The 18204-nt window shown below is 36.1% G+C and overlaps 2 protein-coding genes across 7 annotated transcripts; one reads left to right on the plus strand and one right to left on the minus strand.

Moving 5' to 3' along the window:
* The first annotated feature begins 281 nt into the window (after positions 1–281).
* Positions 282–5375, plus strand: LOC140765896 (probable diaminopimelate decarboxylase, chloroplastic). The gene is made up of 8 exons (XM_073105199.1): positions 282–841; positions 1029–1203; positions 1852–2001; positions 2612–2773; positions 3008–3193; positions 4692–4814; positions 4892–4981; positions 5084–5375. The coding sequence occupies exons 1-8, from the start codon at positions 348–350 to the stop codon at positions 5159–5161; spliced, it is 1458 nt and encodes a 485-aa protein (XP_072961300.1). The 5' UTR covers positions 282–347; the 3' UTR covers positions 5162–5375.
* A 939-nt stretch (positions 5376–6314) lies between these two features.
* On the minus strand, positions 6315–17235 carry LOC140765857 (inositol-pentakisphosphate 2-kinase IPK1-like). Of its 6 annotated transcripts, none has more exons than XR_012105237.1 (10): positions 17117–17235; positions 16888–17006; positions 16133–16336; positions 12917–13061; positions 10644–10684; positions 10427–10537; positions 9669–10256; positions 9067–9266; positions 8471–8657; positions 7614–8195 (listed from the first exon to the last, which is right to left on the minus strand). XR_012105237.1 is itself a non-coding variant. In XM_073105140.1 (8 exons), exons 1-7 carry the CDS (start codon positions 16987–16989, stop codon positions 9111–9113), a joined length of 1347 nt encoding a protein of 448 aa, XP_072961241.1. In that variant the 5' UTR covers positions 16990–17218; the 3' UTR covers positions 7615–8195; positions 9067–9110. The 6 variants fall into 6 exon arrangements, 2 of the variants coding, with proteins under 2 accessions (XP_072961243.1, XP_072961241.1); XR_012105236.1 differs by adding an exon at positions 8283–8342 and having other exon boundaries at positions 16888–17218; XR_012105235.1 differs by having other exon boundaries at positions 16888–17218.
* Positions 17236–18204: the final 969 nt, after the last annotated feature.

The raw sequence follows: 18204 nt of genomic DNA on the forward strand, positions 1-18204 counted from the left end.
TATTCATGGATTAATTCTATTTGTGTTGATAAAAAATCAAGTTGCTCTCTCAAAAAACAAGTGATTTGTTCAAATTATTACCTAAGCCATTTTAAGTATAAGCACTAGACAAAATTTGGAAAATGTTTTAATTATTTTAATTTTAGAGAAATTTCTTTTAAGAAAAAATATTATTTTGTGACAAATATATATGGGATTTGGGCAGGGTCTTTGTGTAATTATTCCGTAGTTTATTAGACACTCTCCTCATACTCTCTCTCTCTCTCTCTCTCTCTCTCTCTCTCTCTCTCTCTCTCTCCATATAAAATCCCACTGATTCCTAATCCCTCAACTTCGTTCCCGAAGAAATGGCGGCCGCCCAACTCGTCTCTCGCCCTCCTCCTCTCTCCAAACCCTTCCAAAACCCTATCCCTCGCCCATTGCTCTCCGTCTCCTTCTCCAAGCCATCACTTGCCTTCCCTTCCCCCTCCCGTTTCAAGGCCCTATCTCTCCGAGCCATCATCTCCGACTCCCCGCCGCCGACGGCCGCCGCGGCGCCTCCTCGCCACTGCTTCTCGAAGTCCTCCGACGGGTTCCTCTACTGCGAGGGCATCCGAGTTGAAGATGCCATGGCGGCGGCGGAGCGCAGCCCCTTCTACCTCTACAGCAAAGCGCAGATCACCCGCAACTACGAGTCCTACCGCGAGGCGCTCGAGGGGCTGAGGTCGATCGTAGGGTACGCGATCAAGGCCAACAACAACCTCAAGATCTTGGAGCACCTCAGGGGGCTCGGGTGCGGAGCTGTTCTGGTGAGCGGGAACGAGCTCCGTCTCGCTCTTCGTGCTGGATTCGATCCCGCGAGGTGAGACCGTAGTTTTCCACCCTTTGAGTTAATCTATGTATTGCTATTTTGTGCTAGATTGGTCCGACTCGATCGTATATCAGAACCTCGATCAAATTAGATATTTTTCTTTTCATACTTCTTCAAAATGGTTATTTAATCTGTGCTTGTCACGGTTAACATGTTCAATTTTTGTTTTGAAGATCAGGTGTATATTCAATGGAAATGGGAAGCAGTTGGAAGACCTTATTTTAGCTGCTCAGGAAGGAGTATTTGTAAACATAGATAGTGAATTCGACTTGGAGAACATTGTCACTGCTGCGAGAATTGTAGGAAAGAAAGTTCCAGTTTTACTGAGGATAAACCCTGATGTGGATCCGCAGGTACGACAGGCCTTCTTGCTAGATTAATGTGAAGCTCACATCGCATTAGAATTTTGGCATCCTTAATATCTCCAAAATATAAACCTACTAAATTAAATGGATAATAGGATGAAGCACCTTTGTTTCTTGGGAACTTTCAAACTTTTCTGCACCTGTTATTTCTGACCTTACTAGATACTCTGGGTTAACAAGTACCAGCTTAACGGTTGACACTTTTATAGGCTGACATTGTCAGAAAAAGCCCCAGTTCACTTTAAATACTTTTCATGCTCTTTGCATTTGTGGGATTATTCTTTTACACGCTTTAATGCACTCACTAATATTGTATGTGCTTGCATGAATTTTTTTATTGTTCTATTGTTTTATGTGCTATCAAATAGAGAAAATATTCAACTTGTTAAGCAAACGAAAGTAGGCTAAGCTTCTGGAGCAATATAACTAGCATTTCTTCCTGGATAATCTAATTATGGAGTTGCAGAACTTGGGAGCATATCATAAATTAAGTTGATCTGTCCTGCATAAATATAATTTTTTTATATAGTTTACTCCTTTTCCTGTCAAAATTGAGATTGTAAGATATCTTCCAATCTTCTCAGAAATTCTTGGTTCAGTTGGCTCTAAGATTTCATCTGATCTGTTGTTTAATAGGTTCATCCTTATGTTGCCACTGGAAACAAGACATCCAAGTTTGGTATTCGAAATGAAAAACTACAGTGGTTTTTGGATGCTATCAAGTCCCACGCCAATGAAATCAAGCTTGTTGGAGCTCATTGTCATTTGGGATCTACTATTACGAAGGTACCATCTTTGTCTGTCTTTCAGTTTAGAGCTCTCAGTAGGTTGTAGAACACTAATATTTCATTATTGACAACAATAATCTGCTGTTTTTGGAAGCAAGAGGTTGCTTGCTTTTCTTCAATCTATAACAGTAGCTCTTCACTTGAGTATCAATCTCTCTTGTTAGTTGTTTCACAAGAGACGATCTATGTTTTACCCTGAGACCGCTTACTTGCCATTTTGTTCATGCTTGATCTTTGTGTATGTTTCTAACAAGCTTTAGATAAATCAGAGTCAGGTTGCAATTTCGTTTTGCACTTTTGCTTCTGTTTAGATTTATGACGGACCTTATTTCTTAATGGGCCTGCCGGTCTCACTGAGTTACTCCAAATGGGGGGATTCATTCTCCCGGTGATTCTGATGTGTTCATGCAAAGACAACCATATTCTGCCTGTAGAAGGAGGCTCTCTAACAGATAGTTGTACATTATCTCTTACTGAACAATTTTAATAAACAGTTGCTGTGAGGTCCTGATGCTATATTAGGAAAGCGAGTTAAAAGATGCACAAATTTGATCTAGAAGTTATTTATTTCTGCATATGTGTCTGATTGGTTATTTGTATTGGCATAGGTGGACATTTTCAGGGATGCTGCAATTCTTATGGTGAATTACATTGATGAAATTAGAGCGCAAGGTTTCGAATTGGAGTATTTGAATATAGGAGGTGGTTTGGGAATAGATTACTATCACACAGATGCAGTCCTTCCAACTCCCATGGATCTTATCAATACTGTAAGCTCAATGTCTATGTTGAGTTTCTTTAGCATGCTTTAATTGTACTCCTACCCCCTCCTTCTCAATATACATGCTAGTGGCTTCACCTTATATGTAGGTCATATTCTTTTACTCATGTAAGTATATTTTTCAGTTAAAATTTTCAGGCATGCACAAAAAAGTAACTGAGACATTGTAGCATGCTCCTTTATTCTTCCTGCTATAATTCATTAAATTGTGGTGCACATGTAGGTGCGGGAATTGGTTCTCTCTCGAGATCTGACTCTAATCATTGAGCCTGGGAGATCACTTATCGCCAATACATGCTGCTTGGTTAATAAGGTGACTGGTGTCAAAACCAACGGCACAAAAAATTTCGTCGTTGTTGATGGTAGCATGGCAGAGCTCATTCGTCCTAGTTTATATGGAGCATATCAGGTAATATAATGGAAGCTTGCTAGTTGCTACTAGGAATCACCAGTATTCCTTGGTTTATGCATTTTTTTCTTAATACTAAGAATCAGCAGTATTTGTTGGTTTATGCATTTTTTTTCTTAATAGTTCTCCACTGATCTATTTAGTTCTGAAGGATATCATATCTATATCAAGAAATTATATAATACTAGCTAGATCTCTAAGACATCATTTGTATGAATAGTTAAGAAAGTATAGTTGAGTTCGTTTTCTAGCGTTATGGCTTTGGAATTAATAATTTAGCTTGAATTGTTGACATGATATTGGTTTCTGGTTGTCACTAATAAAATCTTGGAATGCTCATATGGTTTAGAGACATTTCAAAAGATTACAATCTTGGCTATTTAGTGAAAAAGGAATGCATAACTTGGTTGTTTGGCACATAATATTGAATCCTGCATTTGCAATTATCTAGTTTTAGGCAATCTGAATTGCAGAATGTTGAAGCATGACTTGGCCTAGGATTACTGTGAAATGGTGGAGAGCATCACACATGCAGAATTCACATTTTTGTTGAATATACCCTGATAGATAGGATCATTCAAGAAGTATGAAGATCTATTATCTAAGGCTTTTACTTTTTTGATAGTAACTCTTATAATAGCTGTGATGATCAAGGAGAAGCTGGTAGTAATGTTAAAATTCATAATCTTTCAAGTCAACATATTAGGAAGGAGTCGAAGAATGCCCTCAATGCCTATGCTCATACACATTAGTAGGGATGGGACCTGACAAATGTATTCCAAAAACCATTTCTCTGAAAAAGTGTTAGGAAAGAGCCCCAAATTCAGATACCAATTTTCCTACATTTGTCAAATAGAATAAGTTAACAACAATCAAAAGTAAACAAACAAACTACTATCAAAGACAAGCAGTTGAAGAATGCCCTCAATGCCCATGCTCATATACATAGTAGGGCTGGGACTACATTAATCAAGATACCAACTTTCTTATCTTTATGCAGATACAATGAGTTAACAACAATTAAAAGTAAGCAAATAAATCACAATCAAAGACAAGCAATTTACATGAAAAAATTGTGAGGAAAAAATTACGGGACTAAGATCATCTCAAATCTCTACTATAATTAACAATAATAGGCTTAACAAATTCTTCTCAAGCAAAACAAGAGGATCACAAATATCAATGATCATCTCCTTGGATCATAAGTAAAGAGAAACAAGAAAACTAATTTTTCATAAAAAAATAAGAACAATCTCAGTAAAGGTGATTGTTTGATAAAGAGTTTCTCTCTCTTGAGAATGGCTTAGACAAAGATCTTTACCAAGTTGGATTCCGCGAGCCCTCCAAGAAACCGTCATTTTGAAATTATATTGTACTCTTTCAAAAGTGATAAAGATCCTGGGCCCTATCTTTTCATTCGTACAGAAGAATTATTGATCCAGTTACATCTTACTATGAGAGTTTCTCACATGGGTCTACTGTGATTCTTTTGGTGCAGCACATAGAACTGGTTTCTCCTCCCTCTTCTGATGCAGAAGTTTCTACCTTTGATGTGGTTGGACCTGTTTGTGAGTCTGCAGATTTTCTAGGGAAGGACAGAGAGCTCCCAACACCAGCCAAGGTTTTTATTCTCTCCATATGTTCTAGTAGTTAAAACATTTTTACTGCTCCTAACGGTCAGTTGGTCTTATATTTTAGGGAGCTGGCTTAGTTGTTCATGATGCTGGTGCATATTGCATGAGCATGGCTTCTACTTACAACCTCAAAATGCGACCTCCTGAATATTGGGTACGGATGTTAGTTAGTCTATAGCAAATTGTCGTCTCTGTCTTGGCTTCTCAGATTGATTAAGCTTGCTATATTTAATTCTAATTTTGCCTTATCTTACAGGTGGACAATGGATCGGTGGTGAAAATAAGGCATGGAGAGACATTTGAAGACTTCTTGAAATTCTTCAGTGGTCTTTAATATTTAAGTTTGATCACCCAGTGTACTTATCTTTTGTTTCACTCCTGTAACTCGTACGTGCATGCAATGCATTGAATTGTATGTCTTTTGTACCCCTTGATTCGAAGTTCTTAATAGATTAGTATGCCCTGACTTTTCGTTCAAGCGAGACAATAAAGGTAATCAAGATCACTAGAACGCTATGTGAACGGTATACAGGAATTTTGCTTGAACACTCTGAATGTTTTGCTGCTAATGGTAGGAAGTTTGTCTGCTTTTACGTTGGAGTGTGTGTCAACAGGGTTCTTTTTTATATGACAACTACATGTAAAAAGGCCTACTCCAGTTCATAGAAGCAATTCATTCATTACATTATTTTCTTCATGTTCTTTGATTTTGTTCCATTTAATTGGCCTTCTGTAAATTTTCCATGGAAGGACAGATGATGGCTCATTGCAGGACGTGTAATCCAACGCTTGCATGAGATGACAAAGGTATATATGGTGTTTCATATATGTGGTAATTGTTTTAGTTCATCCATTGCAATCCTTGAATTAGCAGGAGATTATCCCAGAACAAGCCGGAGAACATTTGGATAAATATTTGACATCACATATAAGTCCAATATTTCAATGCTCCTCTATTTATAATTTTAATCCAACGGTTTATAATAGCTAGTTTTTATACTTTGGTTTTCCGGTACCGATCTTTTCTTTCGTTAAGATTTATTTTTTAAATATTATTATAATATATATAATTTTAATTATAAAAAATATTATTTAATACTAAATAATTTAAATTTAATTTTTTATTTTTATAAAAGATAGATTTAATTTAAATTTGATTCTCTATTTCTATCTGTTATTAAATTTAGTTTACATCAGTCTTAAACTCTCTCAAGTATATATAAGTAATTAAAAAATAATGGAAGAGAAAGAATTTAATAATACCTTCATCAAGTTAACTAGGAAAAGAAATCAATACCATTATTCATATATATATATATACTACTCTAAGTTAGAGTATATAAATCTTTTATTTGATGAATTACTAAGATAATTTATCATATTTAAAAGAATATATATGTAAATAAATAAACAATTTGAGGGTTATATGTAAAAGAACTCGTTATCCTTAAGTATATAATCGATATATATATATATATATATATATATACTTTAGAAAGATAGATAGATAGATAGATACGAATTAAGAAGAGGTCTACGTATAAACATTCCCTTCATGCTACATAATATTACTGCCTCAGAACATTGAATTAAGCTGACAGACAGACAGCAGCAGCAGCTTTCTCTTCATTTGTTGATAAATCTGCAGTTCTTCCTGATCTCTCCGTCGGCGCCGACGAGCACCTCCATCTTCCCGAGCTTGATCATGGCCTCGATGAACTCCCTCTCCCACAGGCGTTGATCCTTCGCCATCTCATTCACTGCCGCCCTCGTCACCTCGTCCTCCATCAGAGTGTTGTCCGACATGAGCAGCCCCTGCCCCCTCTGCAGCCTGATGTAGTAGGAGTTGTCCAGCTTCAGCGGCGACACTGGATCGAAGTCCACCTTGGGGCCCAGATCTTCTTCATCCCCTTCACCACTCCGTCGTCCTTGGCACATCTTCTTGAGGGCTCTAGTGTAGTTCGCGTCAGTAGGAATATGAGGTTCAGGTCCATCGGTGTAATCTAGGAGAGTATCGTCCCGCTGTACATCCACGCTGCTTTTCCCGTTTACTACGTCCTCCCGCGTGTCGAAATTGATGCAGTGGGCGCCGCCGATGGAGTGGGCGCCGGAGAGCACGGCTATCTCTCTCAGCGAGAACCCTTTCTCGTGGAAAAGCTCGGTCAGAAGCTGGATGTCGCCGTTGGGCTTCATCGGCTGCGGGATGCTTGTTCCAACGTCGCCCGGCCAGGAGGAGTTGCCGTCGCGGCGGCCGGATGGGACGGCATAGTCCTCGAACCCTGCGAGTACGATGGCGTCGCGGGCGGCGAACGCCAGAATGTCCGCGCAGGATACGGTGTCGGGGCAGTCGGACTCGAGGGCGGACTTTGCGGCGTCGATGGTCTCGAGGCCGTTGAGGGTGCCGGAATTGGTGAATTCCGACTTCTCCACCCAGGTATCCCCGGAGGCGGTCTCATCCAGCAGGATGGATGCTTCACATCCCTGAGATTACCAACAAATTCAATTATCATTATCCAAAAATATAATATATATATACAACTTTGGCATTGCCTCGTACTTACTCTAACGAAGCAGTCATGGAAATGTAAGCGGAGGAGGCCGGCGCCGACCTTCGGGTCCTTCCTGTGCCAGTCTACTACTACGCGGCGTACGGTTTCTTCGGCTTTCGGGCAGGTGGAGTTGTAATACCCCACCCGGAGCTCCGGGGAGGCATCTGCAGTTCGTCGGAGGAGGACGAAGAGGAGGCCGCCGAGGAACACGACGAACGCCTTAGCCTTACTGGTCATGGCTGAGATCAAGAAAGCTTGGAAGCGCCGCTGTGGGAGAGGGTGGATTAATTTAACAGCAGTGTTGGTTCTTTCCGGTTCTCCTTTCGCGGGAAACGACAGCTATGGGGTTGTTAGTGTTGGATCCAACTGCTATTAGGACCAATCATTAGACAAATTGCACTTCTTCTCGTGGCCTCTTGTTAGCACTCATTTCTATTGCAATTAGTGGTGATAAAATCTCCCGGCCCTGTCCCCAGTTTAGTAACGAACAATACGGGCAGATCGTTTTCCGGCCCGGTTATCCTGCTCGTAGCTCAGCTCCGATAAGACAGGAGTTACGATTCCTTTTTAGTTTTTACCCCCAGAAAGATGAAAAATCATTGTGGGCATATTTCCATCGCAAACAAAAAACAGTAAGTACCGACAAAACAATCATTATGGGCATATTATTTCCATAGGAAACATAAAAGTGTAAGTATATTCTTTTGCGAAGCAGGCCAGGCCAGCCAAATTAATGCTTGATTTGCTTCTCTGTGAACCTGGTTCATGCTGAAACACCGCAGCTTACTCGAGTAGTTGCAGACCTTTCTCGCCTCCGATCTGCAGAAATAATCGACCCATTAGATGATCGTAAACATAAAACTCAGAGTTGGCCCCATCTGAGTTTTGAGGCAAGTTCAATCTGACCCGAATTAGATCTCGTAAGAGGATTCTGATGGAGAGAAAAGTGGGTGCAGGTAATTGCTTCTACAATGCAAATGATGGTGGAATTAATGCCATGATCAGATAAAGGCTTCTTAGAGAAGAAGTTAACAGTGTTCCGGGTATTCCAACTTTGCCAAAAACGTATTAGCAATAATGGCTAGAGATTTCACCTTTGTTTGGGTTGCACATCAATGCCTTCCTTAAAGCTAGCCGTCTCCAGCCAATTAGCAGAGAATGCAAAACAAGCATTTAAAATAGTTCATGATCCAAAGCCCAAATGTGTTAAGCCACTTAGAAAATCAACTGTTTGTTCACTAATGCCAAATGAGCATTCGCAGGTTTGAATCCCACTGGTACCTAACGGTTTAAACGGAACACCAGAAAATCATTTATCTCAAGTCTCAAGTAAAATAAATAAATAAAATAGAGCTGTTTCGTGAAACAATCTTGACTGTTTGGCTTTCAATAATATATTTCATGCAACAAGAACCATACAAAGGCTTTCTAATGGCAAGGATCTAAGCATTAGCGAGAAGGTGAGGGAAAAAAATATTATAATTAAAAAAGAATTGTTTGAAAATTTTGAAAAAGAAAAATGAGTCAAGGAGTGTAATGACATGAGTGAGTATTAGATAGATAGATGCACGAAATAGATAATTTTCCAAATTAAGGATGTCATTAGATAATGCAGTTTTTGCCCATTGAAATTATGTGTATCACTTATATACTTTGCTGAGTAAGCCTACAAGAACAGAAGATGACATACCACAGTATTTCAACTATAAGAACAGTGCTAGATGTCGCGTCACTTCAGGAGTCTGGATATTGAATCTTCTTTTCACTATTATCTCCAATTGTAGAACTGCATGCCGAAGTGCTCTTATAAAAATTCACTATCTTCTGATCTAACTTGTAGTAATATATCATCTTCTCGAGGGGTTTCATATCAAGGTCAATGAAATACGCCTGCAGTTGGAAGCTAACTTTTAGAAAGAATAGGGAAAGAATATATCAGCATATGACAGCCTGTACTAATCTTCCTAGTTAACAGATTTATCATAAAAAAGTTTCTAATGACACACTAAAACTTCCTGATAATAACTATCCTAAAAAATTCAACTTTCACTATTGTTTTATTAAAAGAGAAATTTATCATACCACAAAAACAATAACCTACCAGAAAAGAAAGAGAATCATTTAATATCAGACACCAGATATATTAACCAATATGCATAAACACATATAGATGTGCTTAGATATACAAATGATAAGAACACAAAGCTCAATAATAGGTCCTGAAGATGCTAATTCTGGTGCATTATATATCAAAAAAGCCCAAGTTGCACGAGAAATTAAAACAAGAGATACCTTGTACTCGTAGATTTGGTTCAATGATTTAAGAAATACTGAATTACACTCTGAAACCATGATTCCATTCTCTCTAGGTCTAAAGCTGATCATCAGGCTACAGTCCTTTGCCGTCGCAGCTATCAGATATTCTCGAGCAATTTTCAGTTTCTTCTCTTGAGGAAGGGAATGAAGATAAGAATACTGATGCAACAGTTCAATATCCGTGATATTTTTGCAAACCAAGCAGGGCTGAGAAACAACATCATAATATGCATGAATTGCTCCCTCAATATCAAGAATATCCAGATTTTGAGTGGCTAGAAGTCGATCTAGGACACCAGAGTCAAATATTGCATCCCCAACAAGCTCAAGAAAGCTAGGTATCTGTAGGCCAGTGACACTGATCAAATCTTCAAAGTTCTTGTCGACTTCTTGGGATTGAATAGTGTCCATGCCACCTCCCATCCCTCCAAATACGAGAGAGCCATTCAAGAAAACACGGAAGTTGTTTTGTGGAGTAGAGAATAATGCCTTGATGGCGTGATGTATTCTCTCTTTCGATCTAGAGAACAGATCAAGTGGGTCATACTCACTTGTCTTTAATATCTGCGAAGATGGATAAGAACATGGTGAGTACAAAACCTAGCTAACTTGGCAAAACATTCAAGAAAAGGGAAACTGCTATAGTATTAAAATTCTTCTGCTGATAGACTATAAATAGCATGGAAAAATGTACTGCTTCAGTTTTGTTCACTATATTGTGAAGAATTATGGACCTCTCCATGGTGAAGTTTAAGGAGTTGATGCATCCTGTATCGAGTAACACATTTCTTGATACAATTTGCCTTGGATATGTATTCTGAAGATGGGAGAAATCCGCATTTAGGCTGATGCAATTGAACATGTGAATAGGCAGTGGATCACAAAATGAACAAATCAAAGGCAAAGTAAAACAAAATCTACAGCAGTGAAGACAATATTAGGGACACCAACCTTTATTTCTACTGCTATGCAGACACTGTCTCTAGGAGTACCTGAGATGAAACACTGAATATATTATGAGAAAAAAAAGATCATGCTAGTTATACTATATAGTAACCAATCACATGAACAATATATTCAATGACTATTGCAACATCACTGTGCCATAAGCAGCAATTTATGAGTAAATTGCAGACTGACAATTATATCTTAATTAAAAAGTTGAGCATAACAAATTAGATGAATGCAGGTCAATCAGAAAAGAAATGACTTGAAAAGGAATAGGTATATAAAACAAGCGAAATCATGTGGTCACGAGATGCCCTTGAGAAAAGATAATGAAAGGCTGAAGTGCACAAGTATCAGAATCTGGAGATGAATAATAATGTCCTTGAAACACACACAAAAACAAGTTGGCTCTTCTTTCCTCTAACCATTTAGGGCATGCAAACATACTTACCATTCTACAACTTGCATTAGAGATTTAGAGTAAAGACCCAAACAGAAATTAACCAAGAAAATTTTATTTCATGTATCCTACTTTGATTTCATGACCATCTAAACCCTACATAAGAAGCATTCATTAATTCCATTTTTACTTTTTAAGAATGTAAAATGATCGTATCATGATTAAAATGTGACATCTTAAGCTCATTTTTTATAATTTATAGTTGTACCGGTATAAATTAGTTACAAATTGACAATATAGCAATCTACATCACATTTTCTTACTAGTGAATGCGAGAAAGTATCAATATGCCTGCATTCGAGGAGTGAAGATGCAGAGATAGACAAAAAAACTGGATATAGAATAAAATACTCAAACAGCTATCTACTGTGGACAATTGTCACATTTATCTAAAACTGCATCTCTTTCCCTTTTTAAAAAATAAATCGTCTGTTTCTTCTTTTTCTTAAAAAAAAATCTCTGCTATCCACTTATCCCAACAATCAAATTAATTTCTCAAGAAGCCAGTGAATAATGAAACTTTATATATGTGATAAAGGCACAATGGTTTCACCACCAGGGACCAATAAATATGGCCTTCCCTTGCATTTTGTGAAGTGATTTCCTCGGCTGGGAACTCAATGCTCAACAATTCGTAGGGTAGTAAGAGGAGGTAACGTCAGAACTGAAGTTGGTAGGGGTAAAAATAGGTCGGATTAAATCCAACCTAATCCGCTATTCGACCCGATTCAGTTCGGATTTGGATAAAAAATTCCTTTCCGATTCAGATACGGATTCAAATACGGATAGAATTTTGAAAAAAAACTAGGATACGGATTTGAATACGGATCGGATATAGTTTTCGGATTCGGATACAAATATCGGATATCCGTTTACCCGCATATATTTTTGAATAATTTATAATTTTTAGTTTGCTTATTTAAAATGAATATTGATATTATTACTAATGATATGCTATATATTATTTGTAGAGATTAATTTTTCTAATTTTATATGTATTTGACATATAAAAAAATTATTTTTTGTGAAACTCTTAATATTTTTGTGTTAATTATGTCTAAATAAAAAATTATAATTTGTTTAAAATTCGATCAATATCCTTTAAGATTCGATACTCTATCCGAAAATTATCTGTATTCGTTTAATTATGATATGGTTTTAAATTTTGCTATCTATCAAATATATATATCTGTACTAAAAATATGGATTCGGATATGAATTAAGCACTATCCAATCCATATCCGATCTGTTTTCGCCCTTAGAAGTTGGCCTTGATGGAGCAGATTAACCTAAATTGGAAGGAATTAGTGAGGTTAAGGAGTCCCTTTATACCTTTTATTCCATATTAAATGTCTTTTCAGGCTATCACCCTAGCCCAGTTTTGTTGCAGCAACCAGAAGACTTTTATTCATTGGTATAAGCCTGATAAAAGTTCTCAGAGAATTGAGAATGAAGTTTTTGCGCTGTACAATCCCAGTGTTGTATCATTTGATGATTCCATTTTGAATTGTTAGAGGCATGTGAAGTACATGGCTAACCCAATTATGACATGAAGAACTGTTTGTTACTTCAGAATAAAGAATCAAATAAAAAAAACAACTGATATTTTTCCTATAGTTATTTCAAGCAGAAATATTTGAGCATTCCAATTAATTCCCTATATACTTCAATGATTTTATGAAAATGCCACTTTGTTATTTATAATGCATTCTTAAATTCTCCGATATGAATTTAGAATGTCAACAGTTTTACATAATGATGTTGAAACAGATCAGGCAGTCTAAAAGGATTTAGAGCTCTAGGAATCAGCATTTACCAGTGAAAACTGAATGGTCAGAAATAAGAAGTGCAGAATCACTGAGGGTATCAATTTTAGTGGCATCAACTCGACAAGAAGGACGGTGGTTCTGAACATTAATTTCAACAAACTCCAAGAAATCTGTAGACACAAGGACACGAATCTGCACAGAAGAAGAGAATACTATTAATTCATTATGAAGGCAGATCAATACTTGGAGACAAGCTGTGACTAAATCTCAGATATGATTGCCTATCCAGGAATTTAAACAGCATATTTGCAATTACACATTTTTCAATGGGTTTGCAATACAAGTTTGAAATTTCCCAGTTGGTAAACTTTCACTATTATAAAGATAAAAACTTAAATAGTACAAAAAGGATTTTATTGTCACAATTTGCAGAATTTCACTTAGACATGCTTTTCACATTCCAGATTTGTCTTTTGTGATTAGAGGAGGGCAACAGAGCTAAAGCATAAGATTAAATTATAAAAGTATAGGGTGTGTCTGACATTAATAGCAGCTTCAAGTTTTAGCTTTTAGAAACATTCTGAAGCAGAAAAACTTCAACCTTACCATTTAATCGTACTACATTTCATATCCTGCATTTTCACTATTTAAAATACACCTATATCTTCGTGTTTTTACCCACATAACACTGTATTTTTACTCTTTAGTGTGCCAAACAAAGTTTAACCAAATTTTAGGTTAAGTTAAACATCTATAGAAATTTACCAAAGTTACCTTAGTCTAATCTAAGATCAAGAGAGCAAAGTGTTAGGATAGATGATGGCAGGCTTTAAGGGAATAATAGCAGCTAGTTTACAAACAAACCATCTGAAACTAGCAGGAGTAGATTCCCCTTTGCTCGGTTGATGGACAAAAAGATGAGGTGCAAAAAAGGAAAAGATTGATTCTTATTAAAAAAAAGGAATAAGACCATCCTTGGTAACCAAGTTATAGTTTTGCAAAGAATGGAATGTTCTATTGTTTGATGCTATTTTATCGACATTTTTAATGGTTGAATAGCTCTCCATAGGTACTGAGGATCCTATGATCAAACTCCCCATTTCACTCTATGCTAATCTCGCAATGTTAACTGATGCCTTAGATTGGAAATTCAAGTCTACCTGACGAGCCCTATCCGCTATCGTTTTTGAATAATAGTTCAAGCACAAGAAGAAGCAAGAGTGATTGGGGAAGTGGACGTGGAGAGAAATCAGGATATGAAGGTCCAAATATAGTTCCAATCCAGAAATAAGATGCTATTCAATCGTCAAAAGGCGTGGTGTGAAATATATTTTCCCTAAAATATTTACAAGTAAAGGCTTAATATACTTCAATACTAACATGAATTCAAGAGGCCTGGGAGTGCAATTTAGAAATCTCCTTTTCTGCTAACAAAAGCTATGTAATGTTGAGGGCAAAATTTTGGAATTCATAGATTTTCTATATAGTTTCTTCATAACTACCAAACACTACTTTCATCTATAAGCAAAAAAATTGGTTAAACTTTATAATTTGAATTAATCATCTGATTAGTTAAGAAGGTTTACTAATATGATCACTAGAAGTGTTATTATTGGAATATCAAAACAATGATTGAGTTTAATCTTTTTTTTTGTTTGTGTTTTTGATCGATCACAAGCTTATAGATAATAGGCTAAACAAAGGGGCAAATCCTTCCCAATATATAGATTAGATAATTGGAATAATCATCTCAAAAAACGGACCACAACAAATTCAAAAATGTATATGTAGCGTTCCTACAACCCCAATATCTATGAGGAGAATTGAACTCATAATCTCCGGCATAGTTGGTAAGACTCAATCACTAAGCTATAATGATGGATTGAATTTAATCAATTTATATATATCATAATGAAGAATTTAGGCCTCCATAGAAATTGTATTTGTTTTTACTCAATCATTGTTTTGTGAGAACCAGGATGAGTTTGACAAGCTTAATCAATAGTGTTGTTAATTCATTATCTTCTCTACAAACTTGCGCTATAAAAGAAAGTGGTTTACTTCTATATATTCTAACACTTTCTCTCATCTAGGCAAGAGATAGTTTTATAGACCTAGGACTTCCATTTGAATTAAATGGATAAAGATTTCATATTTTAAGTAATAGAAAGGCCTAGCAAGATTTGAACTTGTGACACTGCTTCGGTTCCATGTAAAATGTCTCAGAAATTTAAAGCATTGCCTCCACTTGAAATTCAAACAGCAGGCATCTTTTCCATGAAAACCTACGGACTACTAAGGTCAAAACTAAGTTTGAACAATTCCCAAAGTTACGAACGGAGATAATATTTGATGACTTTTCTGTTAAAGAAATCCACATAGAGAATGGTCCTTGATAGATCGATCCCTTGCACCATGTTAAATAAAGAAGATATTCATATTTGTGTCCCACCTAACTAAGGGATGTGGTCCAATCGTGTCAACTGATGCAATCGTGCAATTTGCATGCCTTCTTTGGACCCAATTGAAAATATAAGAGATAACGAATATTGGAACCAAGCTAGTAAATATGGTAAAGTGCTAGAGTCAACTTGGATCAAAATTGATATAGAAACATGTTAGATTAATTACTTTCAACTAGGTTCGGTTTTAATTATTAAAATATTGCCAATTAATGAATGTATTAAATCATATTATATGTCAAAACATGTTCCTATTTGACAATTGTTCTATCTTTAATAAAATAGGTTATTTACAATATTATCTAATGATAAAAGACTCAAGTGTAGATTTTAATATGTATATTCAAACCAAAAACATTTATTAAAATCTTTAAAAACTATATTAGAGGTATGCCAAGGACATCAGTGCATGCCATTGACACACAAGGGCGTGTCGACTAGGTATTGACACAGCAAACATCTTCGGCACAACCATCCTTACATAAAATTAAAGAAGACCAATTCACTTGCAAAATAAAGTACAAAGGATGGCATGATTCTCTTCCACAAATTCTCATGCACTTTCGTGGAGAACAAGAAGTACCTCACATACTCTAATTTAAGCAAAATACTTTTCCAACCTCTTATGTTGTCTAAAAGGATGCAATACATATACATCACATCTATATTTGTATATATTCCATATGCTGACAAAAATAATTTCTAAGACAGTACCCTCAAGTGAAAATACTTGAAACAAACACAATGAATGAACTAATGATTAAAAAACTCATGGATATATAGAAGAAGAATATTCCATACCCCACCATCAATATGCTTTGCACCTAAATAATGACTCATCACATGCACAGAGAAAATTTGCGCCAAGTGATCCTTTGACGAGGCTTCTACAATTTCAGAAACCTCTCCCCATAGAAGTAGTTCATGCTTTGATAGTATAACACATGTATTTGCAGGTTCAGTTCTGTCTCTCGGGACCTTTTGAACACGCAATACTTTTCCAAGCTGTTAGAATAAAAGGATTGAAGATCAGCGGAGTTGAGCTGTTATATAGTTCACAAATCATAATTGAGAAGACGTTAACAGTCTCACGGTAACAAAGATAACAGGACATAAATTGGAAAAACTGCCAACATGTGAACAACATTAATTTTATTTTGGTGAAAGAAATAACTCAAAACATAGAAACCGTAGTTTCACAAAGCACGTAATCATAACCACAGGATTCCCCCAAGTGCGAGTGAAATTTCCCCTTTTCTTTCAACAATAAAAAAGAACAATGTACTCCAAGATAGCTTGCAGAATACATAGCTACACAAAACATAATACAAGTTGGCACGACGCAAACAAATTCTCTGCACGAAGATATTCTTCTTTTTAAGAAAAATAGTATATGAAACTCGGAATCGCAATACCTCACAAGTACATTCCTTAAAGCAATAAAAGTTTGCCAAGTATTAAATATTTGCATAAAAACTTAGAATCACCTAAAGCACAGCTGCCTGAATATAAAATTAATTTATCGAAACCAACTTAAGAAAGACGAATCGAACTACCAGAGCTGACGAAGAGCCACAATAGCTGAGGATTAGATTCGCTGCTCCTTCTCCTTTATAAACCCACTCCTTAGCGTCTTCCGCTCTCAATACCATTTGCATCTTTCTCTCTCTCTTCTCTACAGTTAAAGAAGGCAATTAGTACTTCCAAATACAAACTATAAAAGAACAAACGGACGAGTAGGAGATGTCGTCGTCCTCCTCAGTAAGGAGGACCCAAAACCCTAACCCCAGCCCTTCGCTCGCTTTCTTCTTCCTTTTTCCGATTAAAAGTTCGCTTTCGAACGTCGTTTCCGATTACTGATCCAGGTGCGCTTCTTCGAGTAATTTTTTTCACCAAACTACCTATATTTTAAATTTTATTTATCAAAATAGGCTACAACTAAACTTAAATACCCAATATGATTTATTTTCACTATAGCTCTAATTAAAATGCTTATGGGATCTTTTAGGTTAAAGGATATGAAGCATTATCTAAAGCATATTTATAGCTACCATATAAATATACCCATTTTGTGATTTAAATTTGAGGGTGATATATTTTGGTAAATAAATTTAAAAAATATATCTATTTTGGTCATCAACTCTATTTCATCTTATCGACCCCTTTCTAGGGCTCAAATCTTTAGATTTGGCTGCGGCTCTGATTCGGTGGTTTATTTGTGACTCAGAAGATTTTTCTTGATCTTAGCTCTAACTTGTGTTGAGTTCTAAGGATTCGACACAGTGATTCGAAAGGGGAGAAGAGTTTTTAACATATCAAAATGATCTGCACTTATCAAGTAAGACACCGATATGATCAGCATTTTTATTGAAAGAAAGTATTTTCTAAACATAAAATGTTGAACAATTGATCGTTTTATTTTTTAACATTTTTATCTAGAAGTAAACACCGAATTACTTAGGGCTACAGAGCTATAAACCTAATTTAATATTAAGTTTGAGATAAAATCTATTTAGATAAATAAAATATAAAATACGGCTAATTTGGTGAGAAACTCATTTTTCGAAGGCATTCATATTTTTTTATTAACAATTAAGATATTATTTTGAAAATAATTATTCTTCTATGTATTAGTATTCTAAATTAAGAATATAAAAATTATTTTTAACGTGATATAAAGTAAAAAAAATATAAAAAAATATTCCTAAATTGAAGTGGGCTAAGAGTTCCTCAACTAAAGCCAAAGTATTTTTGTCCTCACAAATAAAATTAGAGATAATTATACTAAAATTTCTAAACTATGCTTATTTCCACATGCTTCTCTCGGATAGTGTTAATGAAAAGATCGTATAAGTTCTCTTCTTTTTCTTTAA

The sequence above is a fragment of the Typha angustifolia genome, chromosome 8 (genome assembly GCF_048772165.1).
Source record: "Typha angustifolia cultivar Huaian chromosome 8, ASM4877216v1, whole genome shotgun sequence".
Lineage (NCBI taxonomy): Eukaryota > Viridiplantae > Streptophyta > Magnoliopsida > Poales > Typhaceae > Typha > Typha angustifolia.

Excerpts from the sequence above, each read along its gene's own strand:
- LOC140765896 (XM_073105199.1), top strand. The coding sequence starts at position 348 with ATGGCGGCCGCCCAACTCGTCTCTCGCCCTCCTCCTCTCTCCAAACCC. Across the intron at positions 842-1,028 it reads GCTGGATTCGATCCCGCGAG|GTGTATATTCAATGGAAATG; the intron begins GTGAGACCGTAG and ends TTTGAAGATCAG. Across the intron at positions 3,194-4,691 it reads GTTTATATGGAGCATATCAG|CACATAGAACTGGTTTCTCC; the intron begins GTAATATAATGG and ends CTTTTGGTGCAG.
- LOC140765857 (XM_073105140.1), bottom strand. The coding sequence starts at position 16,989 with ATGCAAATGGTATTGAGAGCGGAAGACGCTAAGGAGTGGGTTTATAAA. Across the intron at positions 10,538-10,643 it reads GCATAGCAGTAGAAATAAAG|CCTAAATGCGGATTTCTCCC; the intron begins GTTGGTGTCCCT and ends CAATTGCATCAG. Across the intron at positions 9,267-9,668 it reads ACCAAATCTACGAGTACAAG|GCGTATTTCATTGACCTTGA; the intron begins GTATCTCTTGTT and ends TTCCAACTGCAG.